Genomic DNA, 17,269 nt, shown 5'->3' with positions numbered 1-17,269 from the left:
TGGCTGCCTTCCCTCCCTGTCTCACTTTCCTTAGTCCCCTGCCCATGTTTTTGGGGATCCACCTTCAAACGAACCACTTGCCCTAGAACCCTTGTCTCAAGACCTGCTTCTGGGGAAGCCCAAACCAAGACAATCACTTATTCACCTGTAGCTTCAGACAAGTCATTTGACCTTTCTGAGCAAAGTAAAATGGGGAAAATAGGAGCAACGAAGTCACAGAATAGTTGTGTGGGTTGAAGGTATGAGTATATGAAAAATGCCCCCAGCAGTGCCTAAGACTGCAAGCCCATGTACGTGTTAAAAGTGACAATACGAGTAGTTTATTCCTGACAGAGCAAGTACTCAATAAATGCCAATCATGATTGTGCTGTTACCGTTTTTAATTTCTTTTTCTTTTTTTCTTTTTTTTAAGATTTTATTTATTTGACAGAGAGAGAGACACAGTGAGAGAGGGAACACAAGCAGGGGGAGTGGGAGAGGGAGAAGCAGGCTTCCCGCCGAGCAGGGAGCCCGATGCGGGGCTCGATCCCAGGACCCCGGGATCATGACCTGCACTGAAGGCAGACGCTGAACCACTGAGCCACCTAGGCGCCCCCCGTTTTTTATTTCTTGAACACCGGCTGTGTGTCAGGCCCTTGTGCTGGGCTCTCTTGTTTTGTTCATTCATGAATTTTCTCAACCACCCTCAAGCAGAGAGTCGATTCTTCCCCACTTCTCAGATGAGGGAATGGAGGCTCACCAAGGTGCAACCCTCATACAGCCAATCCTACAGCTCTCCTGGGCTCGTTTGGAGGACGGGGGAGGTGGCGGGAGGGAAAGGTTGGGGAAGGTGGGGCTGGGCTCCTCCTCACTATCTTTCCCTACCACCTCCTGCAGTATCTTCCAAATGAGACGGGCCTCCAAGATGAGAAGAAGGTGCTGGACAACATGCACCATGTGATTCTGGTGTGGATTGGACCCATCCTGCCACTGTTGGTTTTGGTGCACCCTGACTACATCAAGCCCCTAGTGGGTGCCTCAGGTACGTGGGCTGGGCCTTCGAATGATGGGTAACCCCTTAACTCTCAGAGCTCACCTGGGCTTCTAGGCACGTAGGCTATCCAGGGGAAGGGCCATTTGAGTAGGGATTTGAAGGATGAATAGGAGTTCACCAAAGCAGCCACAGTAATACAAGTAGTGGGAATAGCATGGGAAAAGGTGGACAATATCTAAGAGTCCTGGGAAATTTGAGAGGATGTCTACCCATCTGGAAGTCAGATCCAAACATGTTTGGATAGACAATTGTTGGCCCAGGATTTTGTTAAGTGGTTGCTGATTAATTCTAAGCCATGGCAGCCCATCATTTGCCTTCTGACGTTCCCACTGCAGCTCTTCCAGCTTCACCTGGGCTGCCCCTGGTTGGTGGAAGAAGAGATGCGGAAGGATTGGTTCTCCCTTCTACAGTCCACACCTCTCCCAAGGTGTAGGACTCCCAGGTGTGCTTGGCAAGCTCTTGTTCAACCTTCAACACCCAGATCCAATGACCCCTTCTCCAGGAAGACCTGGGGGTGACCCTCCAGACGGATCATAGCTTTCTCCTCTGGGCTTTTCCATTCTCAGTCCTAACCCTCTAAGGCTGAGTGTGTCTGCATTCAGCCCTGTCCCCCTCATAGGAGTCTGGATCTGCAGTGTGGCCTTGCATGTAACTGGGCACCTCCAGAGACATCAGGGGCATTTGAGAGAGGAGGGAGGAATGAAAGAGCTCCAGGAATTTTAGATCTCTGGCCCCAGCTTGGGCCTCTGCAAACCCATGTCTAGAAACCACCATCAAGGCTGCCACCCTGGAGCCATGAAAGAGGAAGGGCTCCCATTCTTCCCTTCCCAGCTATGCTCTCCCCACCATTACTGCATTTGTGAGGGGATGCCCACGCCACTGCACAAAGGGGGACCTAGACCTTGGGAAGGGTGACTTTTCCAAGGGATGGGCACCAAGTTGTGGGAAGGGTCCTGGGCTAGGACTTAGGCAGGCTGGGCTCTGATCCTGGCTGGAGCCATACTTGCTGTGTGACCGAGAAATTCATCTAACCTCACAGGGCCTCAGTTTCTGCTCTGGAAAATGGGGTGGTTGTGAAGGCTCCAGATGATGTGGGTAGGTGCTCATGAGGGTTTGTTCTCTCCTGCCATTTTCATATGCTGTTTTTCTTTCCCCTTCTCCTCATTCTCTCCTAACTCCTCCTACTTCCCCCCTACTCCTAAGAGTCCCAGTTTCCTGAGTACTGTCCTTCGTGGTTGTGAGACCCCAAGTAGAATAGGGAGTGAAGCCCCCAGTGTGGCCTCAGCGCATAGTAGATGCTCAGGCCTCTGCCCCTCCTCTCCTCTCCCCTCCCTTCCCTCAGGTCGGGCAGGACATCCACTACCTCCCCTGCTGGAGGAGTCAGATGGGGGGCTCTAGTTGGGAGGGTGGGGCTGTGAGTCAGGACAGACAAGCCTGGCCCCAAGCTGTGGATCGCATTCCCCACTGGGGCCTCCACAGGGCCACACCTGGGGAACTCGCTGCTCGGGGCCCAAACACACACAGCCCATGGAGCCTGAGAAAGGCACGGCTCCTCTTGGACCTCTGTTTCTCCATCTTATATTGGGCAATTGGGATAGAGAGGATTAATGGGTGAAAGGAGGTGAAAATGATTTATGGAGTATGAAACGTGATATATAGGCATGTAATTATAGCTTGTCTTTCTACATTCATTTTGTGTGGGGTTGAAATTCACGTAACATATAATTAGCCATTTTAAAGTACACAGTTTTAAACCGTAAGGTATTTCGAGTGTTCCCAATGTTGTGCAACCCTCGGCTCTCTCTCGTTTCAAACTTATTCATAGCTCCATAAAACAGCCTGAACCCATTAAGTAATTACTTCCCATTCTCCTCTCCCCCCATCTCCTGGTACATCCCCCCAATCTCCTTTCTATCTCTATGGCTTTGCCTGTCCTGGATATATCATAGGAAAGGAATTATACACAATGTGGTCTTTTGCGACTGACTTCTTTCACTCAGCAAAACGTTTCTGAGGTTCATCCACAGAGTAGCGATGACCAGGTCTTTATTCCTTTTTAAGGCTGAGTAATATTCCATTGTCTGGATATATGGATATACCACATTTGTTTATCCACTCCTCCACTGACAGTTATTTGGGTTGTTTCTACCTTTGGGCTATTACAAATGATGCTATGAACATGCATGTATGTTTTCATCTCTCCTGGGTAGATACTGAGGAGTAGAAATGCAGGGCCATATGGGAATTCTACCTTTAACTTTTTAAGGAACCACCAAACTGCTTTCCACGATGGCTAGGCATTTATTTTTCACCAGTAGGGGCTTGCTGGGGGCTGGAGACGCAGATATTCATCTCACAAGTTCTTGACATCAGTGACCAATAATTATAGTCATAGTTATAAAAATAGCCAGCAGTTGGTTAATTATTCATTTGTGCGTACAAATATTTAATGAGCACCTGCCATGTGCCAGGAACATATTAGCTCAATGAGTTTTTGTAGGGATGCTACGAGGCAGGCAGGGTTGTTCTGTTTCTCCTGTGGCAGATGAGGAAGTGGAGGGACAGAGGGCTAACGTGCCCAGGTTTACACATGGAGTTAGTGGTAGGGCTGGGATTTGAACCTAGTGATATGGACTCAACCACAGTGATATGGACTTTCCTGCTGGGCACTGGGTAGGGCCTTTTCTTATATGACCTCATCCAGGGTAGATGTTACCATCCCCTTTTTACTGAAGGGGACACTTAAAATGGGAAAGGCAGCCTGGACACAGACTCTCCTGGAATCAAGTGGTCAGAGTTGAAGTGGAGTAAGGACCTGAGGATGGGAGAACAAGAGTTCAGCTGGGGAGACTTCCTGGAGGAGGTGTCGGTGAAGCTGGGCCTTGAAGGATGTTTGGAGTTTGCCAGACTGAGTCTTAGGTGGAGCGTTCTACCAGGACAAAGGTGCAGATGTGTGAAAGTACCAGGGGAGTTCAGGTGACTTGGGGTGTCCGGAGGGAAGATGATGTGTGGGGAGGAGTAGGCGATGAGACAGGAGGTAGACTCAGAGCACCTATGTGCAAAGCAAATGAGCTTGTGTTTTACCCTGGGGGCGTTAAGGAATGATGGGAGGTGTTTAAATAGGACAGCCATTGAACAGGTCTGTATATCAGAAAGACCTTCAAAGGGCCTAGGCTGGAGTCCAGATCCCAGAGAGTAAAGGAGTGACCAGAATTCTACCTTCTTCTCCAATGCTGCCTCTTCCTGGAAGCCTGCCTTGACTTCCAGCAGCCCTTTTTCTGTGCCTCCCTTTGCTTCTGGCATACCTTCTATCTTCTAGATAATTGTATGGCGTGCCTCTGCTTCCCTTTCTCACCCCACCTGGAGCTCCTCCAGGCAGGGTGTGGAGCTGAGCCATCTCTGGTCCCCAGCATTGCCCAGCATGGGTTGGGTAAAGGAAGATGGTAGAAGAGATGTTCTGAATGGGAGGATGAGTGGACAGATGACTGTGTGCACAATTGGGCAATTCCTAGCTACTGTGTGTGTAGGTGGCTGAGTCACATCTCAGATAAAAGTGACATCACTTGAGTTTCAGGTACTTCCTTTCTGGGCCCCTGTCCATTCTGTCCCAAGTCTGCTCAACACAGAAAGGGAATTCACTCACTCACCCATCCATCTATCCACCAATCCATTTTTGCATTCATTCATCCTTTGGTTGGTTCATTCAATAAAAAAGTTATTTAACACTAGGAGTGCCTGGGTGGCTCAGTTGGTTAAGCATTTGATTCTTGATTTCAGCTCAGGTCATGATCTCAGGGTTGTGAGATCGAGCCCCACGTTGGGCTCTGTGCTGGGCATGGAGCCTGCTTAAGATTTCTCTCCCAGGGCGCCTGGGTGGCTCAGTTGGTTGATTGTCCGACTCTTGACTTTAGCTCAGGTCATGATCTCAGGGTTGTGGGATCAAGCCCTGTGTTGGGCTCTGTGCTCAGTGTGGAGTCCACTTGTCCCTCTTCCTCTGCTTCTCCCCTGCTCTCTCTCTCCCAAATACAAAAATCGTTAAAAAAAAGATTGTCTCTCCCTCTCCCTCTGGTCCTCCTTCCTCTCTCCCTCTCTAAAAACCACATTATCAGTGATCAACGTGGTCCCTCCTCTCAAGGGGCCTGTAACTGGATGGATACAGCCTAGAGGGACTGGTGGAGGAGGGATAGCATCCAAGCAGAGAAGGATAAGGGGGAGTGTTTGAGGCAGAGAGGGCATGTGGTAGAAAGACCTGGAGCAGAGAGAGAATGTGACTTTTTCAAGGAGATGAGAAAATTCTGTGATGTTAGAAGATTGAGCATGTAGAGAATGGAGGATGGAGATGTTTTGAGAGAGGTCTGGACTGGGGTAGATGATTCAAGACTTTGAAAATGGTCTGAGCAGCTGTTGTTGCGGCTAATGGGTGTGAGTAGGAAGGGACATGGTCAGATCTAACATCTGATAAGACCTCCTGGGACCAGAGTGCAGGGCAGACTGGAGACGGAGAGCACAGGAGGTGTAATTCAGATGGCCTGAGTTGGCAGAAAAGAAGAGTGATTAGGGTGAAGAGGGCCATCCTGGATGGAGAGCACAGGTTTGGATGGAGGGCCAGCATGTGGGGTTATTTGGTGTATGTTGATGGGTGAGGTGGGAGAGACGTACAGGGGCAAGATGGGGCAGGGCCTTCAGTGCTAGCCTGAGCTTGAACTTTCTTACCAGAGTGATAGGGAGCCATGGGAGGTGTCTGAGCAGGGGAGGCTCATGTTCAGATCAGCATGTTATAAGGATCTTTCTGGGGCAGGTATAGAGGAGGAACTGGAGGGGTGAGGTGGAGGTCAGAGCTCAGAGAGGAGGCCCAAGGGGGTCATAAGCAGAGGTCAAGGGTCAGAACTCTGTTTTGAGTCACCACCAACTCTTCTCTCTCCATAGCTGCCATCGCCCCCAAGGATGACCTTTTCTATGGTTTCCTGAAACCTTGGCTAGGTGAGTGTGGGAGTGGGTGAGTGGGCTGGGGCTTTGGGGAAGAGGAGTGGGGTTTCTTGTAGGGTTTCAGAGTAATAGGAGAGGCCCCTAATCTCAGTCTTCTGGGCCCAGGAGATGGGCTGCTGCTGAGCAAAGGTGACAAATGGAGCCGCCACCGCCGCCTGCTGACACCTGCCTTCCACTTCGACATCCTGAAGCCCTACATGAAGATCTTCAACCAGTGCACTGACATCATGCATGTGAGTCGCAAGGTTTCTTGGGAAGAGGGTGTCCTGGGAGTGAGATTGGTCCAGGCTCCGACTCATGGGTAAGCTGGGTGATGTCAGGAAGCTTCACTTCCTTTACCCTATAAAGTGGGCTTATGGTAAGCAGGCAGCTAGGTCATTGGCAGCCTGGCTTAAAGTCTGCGGTGTCCATGTCAATTTGCCATGTGTCTCTTTCTCTTCCAGGGTAAATGGCGGCGCCTGGCACAGGGCTCAGTGGTCTCCCTTGACATGTTTGAGCATGTCAGCCTCATGACCCTGGACAGTCTTCAGAAATGTGTCTTCAGCCACAACAGCAACTGCCAGGAGTGAGTGTGGCCTCCCTGGGGAAGATAGAGGCCATTGCTCTAGGGCAAGGTGGTGGGAGAAGAAAGGAAACTCTCAGGTGTTAGGCATCCCGGGGCTATTGGTACTCTGCCACTGATGGGCTGTGTGTTTCTGAAAACTGACATCACCTCTCTGAGCATATCTCCTTCTCCAAATATGGAACCCCAATTCCTTCCCCATAGCCATGGTGTGAGTATTGAGATAATGTAAGTTGATGGTTTTTCATATAGTAGGTGCTTGATAAAAGGTAGTTTCCCTCATTGCTCCATGAAGAGTAGTTTGGCCTTTGGAAAGTGTCTCCCCATTTTCTGAGCCTCAGTGTCCTTTTTTGTAAAACAAGGATGACAATCCTTAACCCTCTGAGAGATGTTTTAAGAATAAAATGATGTCAGGGCGCTTGGGTGGCTAGGTCGGTTAAGCTTCTGACTCTTGATTTTCGCCTGAGTCATGAATACAGGGCTGTGGGATCAAGCCCCATGTTGGGCTCTGTGCTTGCAGAGCCTGCTTGAGATTCTCTCTGTCCCTCTCCCTATGCCCCTCCCCCATGCTCCTACTCTAAATAAATAACACTTTGTGCTTTAAAAAAGAATAAAATGATGCCACAGTGCCCTGGCACACAGTAGGTGCTCAATGAATATTTGTTGAATGAATGAATAAGATGACCATTGTCCTGGTTCATTCATTCATTCATCAGATATTTGTTGTGTTCCTACTATGTGCCTGATACTATGTTAGCTACTGGGAATATGGTGATGAGCGACAGAACTTAGTACCTTGGAATTTATAGTCTAAGTGGGTATATATCGAATAAGAGACATCATAAATGGCAAGTTTGTAGCACATAGTAGGTCATTAATAATAAGCTGCTGACTTTGTTACTCTGGGCTTTGTAGGGTTATGCTTCAGTTGGGTAAGGTGGAGATGGCCTTTGTGATTGATTAGTTAATTAATTAATCTGGAAATATTTACTGAGTGCCTACTATGCACCACTCTTGGACTAGGCACTATGAATACAGTGGTCAACAAAATAGTCAAGGTCTTGCTCCTCTGGAATTTATGTGTTGGTGGGAAGAAAGGCAGTAACCATGCACAAATAAACAAGAAATGACAGACTGTGACAAGTGTATGAAAACAAGCATACTTCAGGACCAAGGACAGCCCCTTGCACACCTGTCCCAGTGATTATTTCATTTTTTTTTTTTAAGATGTATTTATTTATTTGAGAGAGAGAGTGCGAGAGCAAGCACAGGGTAGGGGGGGTAGGGGGGATGGAGGGGCAGAGGAAGAGGGAGAGAGAATCTTAAGCAGACTCCATACTGAGTGTGGGACCTGATGCAGGGCTTGCTCTCATGACCCTGAGATCAGGACCTGAGCCAAAACCAAGAGTCAGATACTTAACCAACTGTGCCACCCAGGCACCCCTTTATTTGTTTGTTTGTTTGTTTTTAATAAAAGCATTTTTTTATTATGTTATGTTAATCCCCATACATTACATCATTAGTTTTTGATGTAGTGTTCCATGATTCATTGTTTGTGCATAACACCCAGTGCTCCATGCAGAACGTGCCCTTCTCAATACCCATCACCAGGCTAACCCATCCCCCCAACCCCTCCCCTCTAGAACCCTCAGTTTGTTTTTCAGAGTCCATCATCTCTCATGGTTCGTCTCCCCATCTTATTTCCCCTGCTTCATTCTTCCCCTCCTGCTATCTTCTTCTTTTTTTTTTTTTTTAACATATAATGTATTATTTTCTTCAGAGGTACAGATCTGTGATTCAACAGTCTTGCACACTTCACAGCGCTCACCAAGCACACACCCTCCCCAATGTCTATCACCCAGCCACCCCATCCCTCCCATTGTATGTTTTTTTTTCAATAAGAGTTTTACTGAGATGTAATTCACATACCGTATGATTCACCCATTTAAAATATACAATCCAATGGTTTCTAGTATATTCACATAGTTGTGCGACCATCACCATAATCAGTTTTAAAATATTTTCACCAAAGATAAGCCCTGTACATTTTAGCACTCACCCCCACTTCCCACTTCTCCCGGTGTAAGCAATCGCGAACCTTCCTTCTGCTGCCATAGATTTGTCTATTATGGAAATTTCATACTGATGGAATGATACAGACTTCTGTGTCTGGTTTTGTTTGGTCAGCATGTTTTCAAGATTCATCCATGCTGTGGCCTGTGTCAATATTTCATTGTTTAGGTTGCTGAATAATATTCCATTTACCACATAATACCACATTTTGTTTATTCATTCATCTACTGATGGACATTTGGGTTGTTTCCACTTTTTGTCTATTATGTAAACATTGGTGTATGAATGTTTGTGTGAACAGATGTTTTTGATTTTTTAAGTCTGTACCTAGGAGTGGAATTGCTGGGTTATGTGATAATCTTTGTTTAGATTTTGAGGAACTGCTAGACATTTTCCCCAAAGTAGATGTGCCATTTTATATTTCTATAATACAGAGTGTGTGAGGGCTCCGATTTGTCCACACCCTTACCAACACTTGTTATTATTTTTTTAAACACTTGCAATTATCTGTCTTTTTGGTTCTAGCCATTCTTAGTTAGGGTGAAGCGGCATCTCATTGTGGTTTTGATTTGCATTTCCCTAGCGACTAGTGTTGTTAAGTATCTTTTCATGTGCTGTTTGGCCATTTGTATATCTTCTTTGGAGAAATGTCTATTCATATGCTCTGCCCATTTTTAAATTGGGTTATTTGTCTCTTATTGCATTTTAAGAGCTCTTTCTATATTTTAGATACAAGTTCGCCATCAGGAATAGGAGTTCTCCCACTCTGTGGCTTGTAGGCATTTAGTCTTAGTGATGCTATGTCTATTTGGAAGTCTTAATCCTTTGGGCCTATTTTATTTTATTTATTTATTTAACATATAATGTATTATTTGTTTCAGGGGTACAGGTCTGTGATTCATCAGTCTTACACAATTCACATCACTCACCATAGCACATACCCTCCCCAATGTCCATCACCCAGCCACCCCATCCCGCCTACGCCCCTCCACTCCAGCAAGCCTCAGTTTGTTTCCTGAGATTAAGAGTCTCTTATAGGGCGCCTGGGTGGCTCAGTCGGTTGAGCAACTGCCTTCGGCTCAGGTCATGATCCTGGAGTCCCGCATCGAGTCCCGCATCGGGCTCCCTGCTCCGCGGGGGGTCTGCTTCTCCCTCTGACCCTTTCATGCTCTATCTCATTCTCTCTCTCAAATAAATAAATAAAATCTTAAAAAAAAAAAAAAGAGTCTCTTATAGTTTGTCTCCCTCTCTGGTTTCGTCTTGTTTCATTTTTCCCTCCCTTCCCCCACAGGAAGATGAGCGATTACATCTCGGCCATCATTGAGCTGAGTGCCCTGGTGGTCAGGCGTCAGTATCGCCTGCATCACCACATAGACTTCATCTACCACCTCACGGCAGATGGGCGGCGATTCCGGCAGGCCTGTGACACCGTGCACCGCTTCACCACGGAGGTCATCCAGGAGCGGCGGCGGGCACTCCGCCAGCAGGGGGCTGAGGCCTGGCTGAAGGGCAAGCAGGGCAAGACCTTGGACTTCATCGATGTGCTGCTCCTGGCGCGGGTGAGGCTGGGCCCTGGAGGGTGGAGCCCGGCCCCGGTCGGCCTCCTCGCGAATTGCACCGATGATGTAAAATGATCAAGGTGCAAAGTAACATAGATCTGGGATGCAGGCAGGTGCAGCACGCGTAAGACTTACTGTTTTAGTTTGCTAGGGTTGCCATAACAAAGTGCTCCAGACTGGGGGAGTTAAACCACAAATTAATTTTCTCAAGGTTCTGGAGACTGGAAGTCTGAGGTCAGGGTGTTGACCAGGTCGGCTTCTTCTGAGGCCTCTCTCCCTGGCTTGTAGATGGTGCCTTCTCACGTGTCTTCACATTGTCTTCCCTCTGCTTGTGACTCTGTGTAAATTTCCTCTTCTTCTAAGGACACCAGTCATGTGGGGCTAGGGCCCACCCTAAGGACCTCATTATAATTGAATTACCTCTCTAAAGGCCCTGTCTCCAAATACGGTCACATTCTGAGTTCCTGGGGTGTTAGGACTTCACCATATGCGTTCTGGAGGCGGGGGCGGGGGTGCAATGTTGCCCACCAGACTTATGATGATGAAATAACAAGACTTTGAAGAAATGTGGCAGTTGCAGACATTGCTTCTGTGGAATTTCTGAGCAGTGCTTGGGTTCTGGATTCAGACAGTCCTGCGTTCCAGTTCTGGCCCTGCAGCTTAGTGGATGCTTGACCTTAGGCATCTGACTCTCCCCTCTGAGCCTCAGTTTCCCCATTTATGACATGATGGTCACGAGGTGTGATTGCAGATCGTGGCTGGGCATCCAGCAGGCTCTCTGGTGTTAGTAGCTGCTCAAGAAACACAAACTCCCTTCTTCCCTTCGCCTTTCACTCTCCCTCCCACTTTCCATCTTTCTTTCTTTTTTTTTTTTTGAAGATTTTATTTATTCATTTGAGACACAGAGATACAGAGAGAGAGAGAGCATGAGCAGGGAGAGAGGCAGAGGGAGAGGGAGAAGCAGGCTCCTCGCTGAGCAGGGAGCCCAATGCGGGGTTCGATCCCAGGACCTGGGATCATGACCTGAGCCGAAGGCAGATGCTTAACCATCTGAGCCCCCCAGGCACCCCGCTTTCCATCTTTCTTAGACAAGCTACATACCTCTGTCTGCCTGGAATCCTTCCCCCTACAGCTTGGCTTGAGAGAGGGGCTGATACCTTGACTTCAGAGGAGCCTTGGGATGTGGAGGGTGGGATGAAGTGGGCTGAGTGTCCTCTCCGGCTCATCCCAGGATGAAGATGGGAAGGAACTGTCCGATGAGGACATCCGAGCTGAGGCGGACACCTTTATGTTTGAAGGTGAGGACGTGGGGTGAGGCTGGGAGAGGCCAGGCGGGGCCCCGTTGTCTGAAAATTGCATCTTCGCTGTCTTCAGGCAGCCTCTATTTGAACTCCTCCTCTGCCTCCAGGTCACGACACAACATCCAGTGGGCTCTCGTGGGTGCTCTTCAACTTGGCCAAGTATCCAGAGTACCAGGAGAAGTGCCGGGAAGAGATCCAGGAAGTCATGAAAGGCCGGGAGCTGGAAGAGCTGGAGTGGTCGGTTTGGGGTCGGGGGGATGGTAGCAGCAGGTTGAGTCTAGAGCTCGCATTTATTTCTTGCTCTGGTCTGCACACATTTCTTGCTCTTGCCTGTATATTACTCTTGCTCCTGCAGGGTGTTGTTGAATGGGGTGGCATCCAAACAGATGTGTGGGTTCAGGTCTGTTCCACATGTCTCCTCATTCTCCTTGAACCAGCAGCTACCCCGGGCACATTCTTCTCAAGGCAGATTCCCAAAGCACAAAGAGCCACAGTTTAAAACCTCTACTTGCATTGTAACATTCCATTTAGCTAAAGCAAATCACAGGGCCAAGTCCAGCATGAATGGGACAGGACATACATTCCACTCACCTGAGCAGAAGACACTGCAGAATCACATACAGAGCGCACGGGGTGTATAATTCAAACACAGGTGTGGGGTGGGGGGGGAGTGAAGAATTGGGAAAAATAATCCAATTTACTTTAGATACGTGCCATGTAGAGCTGATTCTGGGTGTCTCAAAGGAAACACAGGAATACATAGCATCCAACACTGAGAAAGAAAACTCTTTTCTGTTCAGTGTCCACCTTTTAGATTTTGATATTAGAAAGACACTCTCAGTTGGATGCCGTTGTATCTTGAACTCCTTGCGAATCTGCCCCCCCCGCCTTTTAAAAAAGATTTTATTTATTTATCAGAGAAAGAGAGAGCACAAGCAAGGGGAGGGGCAGGCAGAGGGAGAAGCAGGCTCCCTGCTGAGCAAGGAGCCCGATGAGGGATTGGATCCCAGGACCCTGGGATCATGACGTGAGCTGAAGGCAGATGCTTAACCAACTGAACTACCCAGGCGTCCCCTGAATCTGCCTTTTTAATGAAGGGATAAGATGGCTCAGTTTCTGAGGACTAGCTAGAATTTAATAACTCTTCTGTTTTCCCAGTGGTGTCTATGTTATGGGTACTTTTATCCCAGGCATGCTGTTTGCCCTTTAAGGTAGCGACATAAAATTTCTTTGAAAGAGAAAGAAAATGATCCAGATCATGGACCAAGGGTTATAATTCATCCAATTTGGAGCCCTGGAGTCCAATGGAACAAAGTTAATAATAGCATAAGGAGAGGATGTATGGGTTTTTAAATACTGAAATTGATCCATACAGGCAGGTAAACTGCTGCGGCCCCGGGCCCCCCTGCCTATCCTGGCACCCCTCCCAGCTGTCCTCTGACATTATTCATCAGTTAAAGGGTTAATGCTGGGCGTGCAGAAGCCTGCTGGTGCTGCTCTGATTGGTTGCGGGTCAGATATTTTGCACGCTGAGGATTAGTGATATGAGCATGCCCCAACTACAAATGCGGGAAGTTGGGGCAAGTTTGAGATCCTGGACTGGTTTCCTGTCTGGTTGCTTCTGAATGCATGTGCATGTGCATGGGCATGTGTGTGTTTGTGCGTGTGTTTGGGGAAGGGGTTATTTGTTGCTGTGGCCTGGCCCCAAGTCACCCACCATTCCATGTTCCATGCTTCCCAGGGATGACCTGACTCAGCTGCCCTTCACCACCATGTGCATCAAGGAAAGCCTACGCCAGTTCCCGCCAGTGACCTTGGTCTCCCGCCGCTGCACGGAGGACATCAAGCTTCCAGATGGGCGCATCATCCCCAAAGGTGCCCATGATGTCCACCCGGCCGCTGGGCTGCTCTGCTGCCTAGGGGGGCCTGGTCATGCCTGCCCCAGGTGCACCCTCCCTGTAGATGGGGCAACTCTCTGTGAGGCTCTTGCTTCTGGGAGGAGGGAGGAGACCCAGCTGTGTAGGGGGTAGACAGAGATGGGTGAGTTCAGGTGGAAAGGCAAGAGTGGGTGTGGCAGCATGGGCCCCAGGAGGGTGCAGGTAGGGGAGGGACGGTTTCATTCAGTTGCCAGATACCCCTTGGAGACTAAGCCCAAGTGATGCTGGAGATCTAGAGAGGCCTCGTTCCCAGACCCAGGCCTTGAGTACCACCCAGTCTGAGGGAGACACAGCAGGGCACAGACATCCCAGTCACATGGGGTTAAGGATGGGCTAAAGGGAGGAACAGGGGCTGGAACAGCCCAAAATAAGGAGCAATGACTTCATCTGGGGTGAAATGCAGGGAGGGCTGCTTAGAAGAGGCAACATGAGCGATGAGCCTTGGAGGTTGAAAGTGAAAGAGAGAGCATATTTATGGAGCAGAGTCTCAGGGTGCAGGTAGTGAAAGACCTTGAATGCTAGGTTGAGGCATTTGAACTTGATCTTCAGGATAGTAGGGAGCCAAGGGAGGTATTTGAGCTGAGGAGGAACAATGTCAGATATGTGAGTGAGAAAGATCCCTGTGTGGCCAGCATGGCAGCTAGAAAGGTGACGGGAACCCTTTAGGGAGCAGCAGCGGAGTGGACACAGCAGCAGAATTTTTCAGAGAAGGATGGGCAGGAAAGAGTAGCAGATGGCTCATGGGAACAGCATGGCTCCAGGAAGAGCAGGGAAGGAGGAGGTCTTCAGAGAAGGCCCTGGTTCCCCTCAGCTCCAATGGCCCCACTGACCCCACCCTCCCGACAGGAATTATCTGCCTGGTCAGCATCTATGGGACCCACCACAACCCCACCGTGTGGCCTGACTCCAAGGTGAGCCCCTGCCTCAATTCTCCATTCCCTCAGCTTCTTCCTCCTCAGAAGGGGTGGTCCTGGGGTGGTGAGGCCTCCCTACTCTGCTCCCCAGGGACCCAGATGGCCTGGCTGGGTAGGGAGCTTGAGTGCCCCTCCCCCATCCATTCACTCACTGTTGATTCATTAGGTCCACAAATATTTATTGAACACCTCCTGTGTGCCAGCCTCTGTGCTGGGCACTGAGGACAGAGGAAGTTACTGCCTTTGCCCTCATGGAGCTCATGGTTTAAGTTCAGGGGAAGAAAATAAGCAAAATCTATCATTGTTGTTATTGATACATGCACAGAGGAAATAAAAACTGGAGTGGGGTGGGGGGCACTTTAGCTCAAGTGGTGAAGAAAGGCGTTGGGGAGGAAGAGATATTTGAGCTGAGACCTGAAAAGTGTGAAGAGCAGGGAGAAGCCTGTTCCAGGCAGAGGAGACAAGAAGTGCAAAGGCCCGGTGGTTGTAATGAGCCTGGCATGCTTGAACAACAGAAAGAAGAGGGTGTGGCTGGATTGTAGTGAGGTTCTCTCTGTCCAGCCGAAGGATGGGGGCCAAGCTGTGATGACTGGGCCAGGCCCCCAGACTCACCCCCAGGCTAATCCTGCCTAGGTGTACAACCCCTATCGCTTTGACCCGGACAACCCACAGCAGCGCTCCCCACTGGCCTACGTGCCATTCTCCGCAGGACCCAGGTAACTCTTCTATTTCCCTCAGTCCAAGCCAAGCATAGGAGGGTCACCGAGGCCAGTGGAAGGTCAGGGATGTGCCGATCAGGAGCAGAGACCACCTCCCACCCAGATGTGCTTTCTGCCAACCCGGCACCCTCTTCATGCTTTCAGTGTACCAGGATGTCCCCTAATCAGACTCTGTGATAGTATCCCTGGGTATTGAGCAACTACTGTGTGCCAGGCCCTGAGTTCTGGGCTCATATGCTCCCAACGACTCTGATGCCGCTGCCCCCATTTTACAGAGGAGGGAACTGAGGCTCAGAGGGGGAGGTCATTTACCCCGGGACTCCCCCCTTCCTGGCTAACACAGCCGCTGAGCTGAGCCCCACCCCGGTGCCCCTTCCTCTAGGAACTGCATCGGACAGAGCTTTGCCATGGCTGAGATGCGCGTGGCCGTGGCGCTGACGCTGCTGCGCTTCCGCCTGAGCGTGGACCGAACGCGCAAGGTGCGGCGGAAGCCCGAGCTCATCCTGCGCACGGAGAACGGCATCTGGCTCAACGTGGAGCCGCTGCCTCCGCGGGCCTGAGCGCTGGCGCTTCCCTGCGGAACTCCGGGGGCCCAAGCCCCGCCCGGAGAGGCCCAGGCCCCGCCCCCGAGGGCCCAGGCCCCGCCCCCAAGATCCTGAGGGCAGAAACCACACCCCTCGAAGTTCACGTTCGGTTCCCAGAGGACCAGCTCCTCCGTGGAGAAGCCTGACGGTGCAAGCCACGCCCCTCACGACAAGGCTCCGCCTCCTGGCGGTCTGGTCCCGCCCCTTGAGGTCCAGGTCCTGTCCCCTGAGGGCCCGTTCCGGCTCTCCTGCTTGAAGGATCAGGCTTGGCCAAATCTTGGGCCCAGACCCCTCCCAGGATCCAGAGCATTCAGGGCCTCAGGCCCCATCCAGCCAGCCACCCAAGGACTTAAGACCCAACACCTAAGGCCTCTGGGATTCGGGACCAGTACCCCCGTGGATTCCGGCTGCCTTCCAAGTTGAGGACTTGGGAGCTAGAGCCCGAATTTAGAGCCCTGAGCCCGGACATCACCTTCTTGAGGCTCCTAGCTCATTTGGGCGAACTCCTCTGGCATCTGGCTGCATCCCAGGGCTCAGGATGTGTGCTTCTGCTGTTTGTAAATCTAGACCCTCCCTCACAAGCCCCTTCCTTCCTCCCTTGCTGAAAGGCCCTTCGCTGAGTGTCCTGATTTTTGTAGAATAAAAGCAAGGGATGCAGACGTCCCCCATCGTTCACCCCCTAGCTCAGCCAGACACTTCCGTTGGGGCCCAGGAAGGAAATGAAGGTCCCTGGGCTGTTGGGAGGTACGTGAGGGAAGCTATGGGCTAGGAGGCTGGGAAGCTGTTTGCCCTCAGACATAAACTCAGGCTTTTTGGGACAGTTTGTGCATTCATTTACCTCATCAACAGACCACATATTAATTAAGTGTTCATTGGCACTGGGCCAAGAGCACAGCTGGGCCCAATTCCTGCCCTCGGGAGAACAGGGGACAGATGTTGTACAAATAATTCCACATGTAAGTTTATTTATAATCCACGACAAGTGCTCCGAATGAGAAGCCCTGGTGCTCTGCGAACACAACAGGGGGTGGCTCAGGGAGAGCTTCTCCGATGCTGAAGTGAGGGTACAAGCTGAGTGGTGACAAGGGAGAGAAGAGCATGTCAGGCGGGAGGAACAGCATCTGCAAAAGTCCCCAGGTGAGGGAGAGTGTGGTGTTCTCGAGGAACACCACTCCAGGGTGGCTGGATCTGGGCAGGGGGGCAGAATGGAGGAAAGTTGGTCAGGGGCCAACTGCCAGGAACTGCGGGCCACATCTCACTTATTCTGAGGGCAGTAGGGAGCTATAAAGGGTATATGAGTAGGGGGCAGGACAGGACATGGTCAGATGTGGGCTGGCAGGGAGGTGGCTCGGAAGGGGGGGCACTGGGAACTGGAAATCTGGGGAAGAGGGAGACTGAGGTCTGCAGGACAGGAGGGGTGACCATCTAGCCGCGGGGGCTGAGGTGAGGGAGGAGGTGAGGGTGATTCCCAGGCCTCTGACTGGGGGAACTGATGACAGCATAGTCCCTGACATGATGATACAGAAGATGGGGCGGTGATGGTATCTACAATAATTGTATTAATTCATCAAATATTTATTGAGCATCTACTGTGAGCCAGG

At 50.3% G+C, this 17,269-nt stretch overlaps 1 protein-coding gene across 1 annotated transcript in view; it reads left to right on the top strand.

Moving 5' to 3' along the window:
• LOC123834826 (ultra-long-chain fatty acid omega-hydroxylase) overlaps nucleotides 1–16,483 on the top strand; it is a 39,347-nt gene extending 22,864 nt beyond the window's left edge. Inside the window, exons 5-15 of the mRNA XM_045863854.2 lie at nucleotides 877–1,021; nucleotides 5,960–6,013; nucleotides 6,125–6,252; nucleotides 6,463–6,584; nucleotides 9,946–10,213; nucleotides 11,445–11,511; nucleotides 11,622–11,751; nucleotides 13,256–13,389; nucleotides 14,298–14,362; nucleotides 14,999–15,081; nucleotides 15,467–16,483. Of these exons, the coding sequence (XP_045719810.2) occupies nucleotides 877–1,021; nucleotides 5,960–6,013; nucleotides 6,125–6,252; nucleotides 6,463–6,584; nucleotides 9,946–10,213; nucleotides 11,445–11,511; nucleotides 11,622–11,751; nucleotides 13,256–13,389; nucleotides 14,298–14,362; nucleotides 14,999–15,081; nucleotides 15,467–15,644 (1,374 nt within the window). The 3' untranslated portion in view covers nucleotides 15,645–16,483. The remainder of the gene's footprint in view (nucleotides 1–876; nucleotides 1,022–5,959; nucleotides 6,014–6,124; nucleotides 6,253–6,462; nucleotides 6,585–9,945; nucleotides 10,214–11,444; nucleotides 11,512–11,621; nucleotides 11,752–13,255; nucleotides 13,390–14,297; nucleotides 14,363–14,998; nucleotides 15,082–15,466) is intronic.
• The last annotated feature ends 786 nt before the right edge of the window (nucleotides 16,484–17,269 follow it).

Source organism: Mirounga angustirostris, unplaced genomic scaffold (assembly GCF_029215605.1).
Source record: "Mirounga angustirostris isolate CCGP_5_RB_7025 unplaced genomic scaffold, mMirAng1.0.hap1 SCAF_1, whole genome shotgun sequence".
In the NCBI taxonomy this organism is placed as follows: domain Eukaryota; kingdom Metazoa; phylum Chordata; class Mammalia; order Carnivora; family Phocidae; genus Mirounga; species Mirounga angustirostris.
The sequence above is the reverse complement of the archived record's forward strand: the minus strand, read 5'-3'. Positions and strand labels throughout refer to the sequence as shown.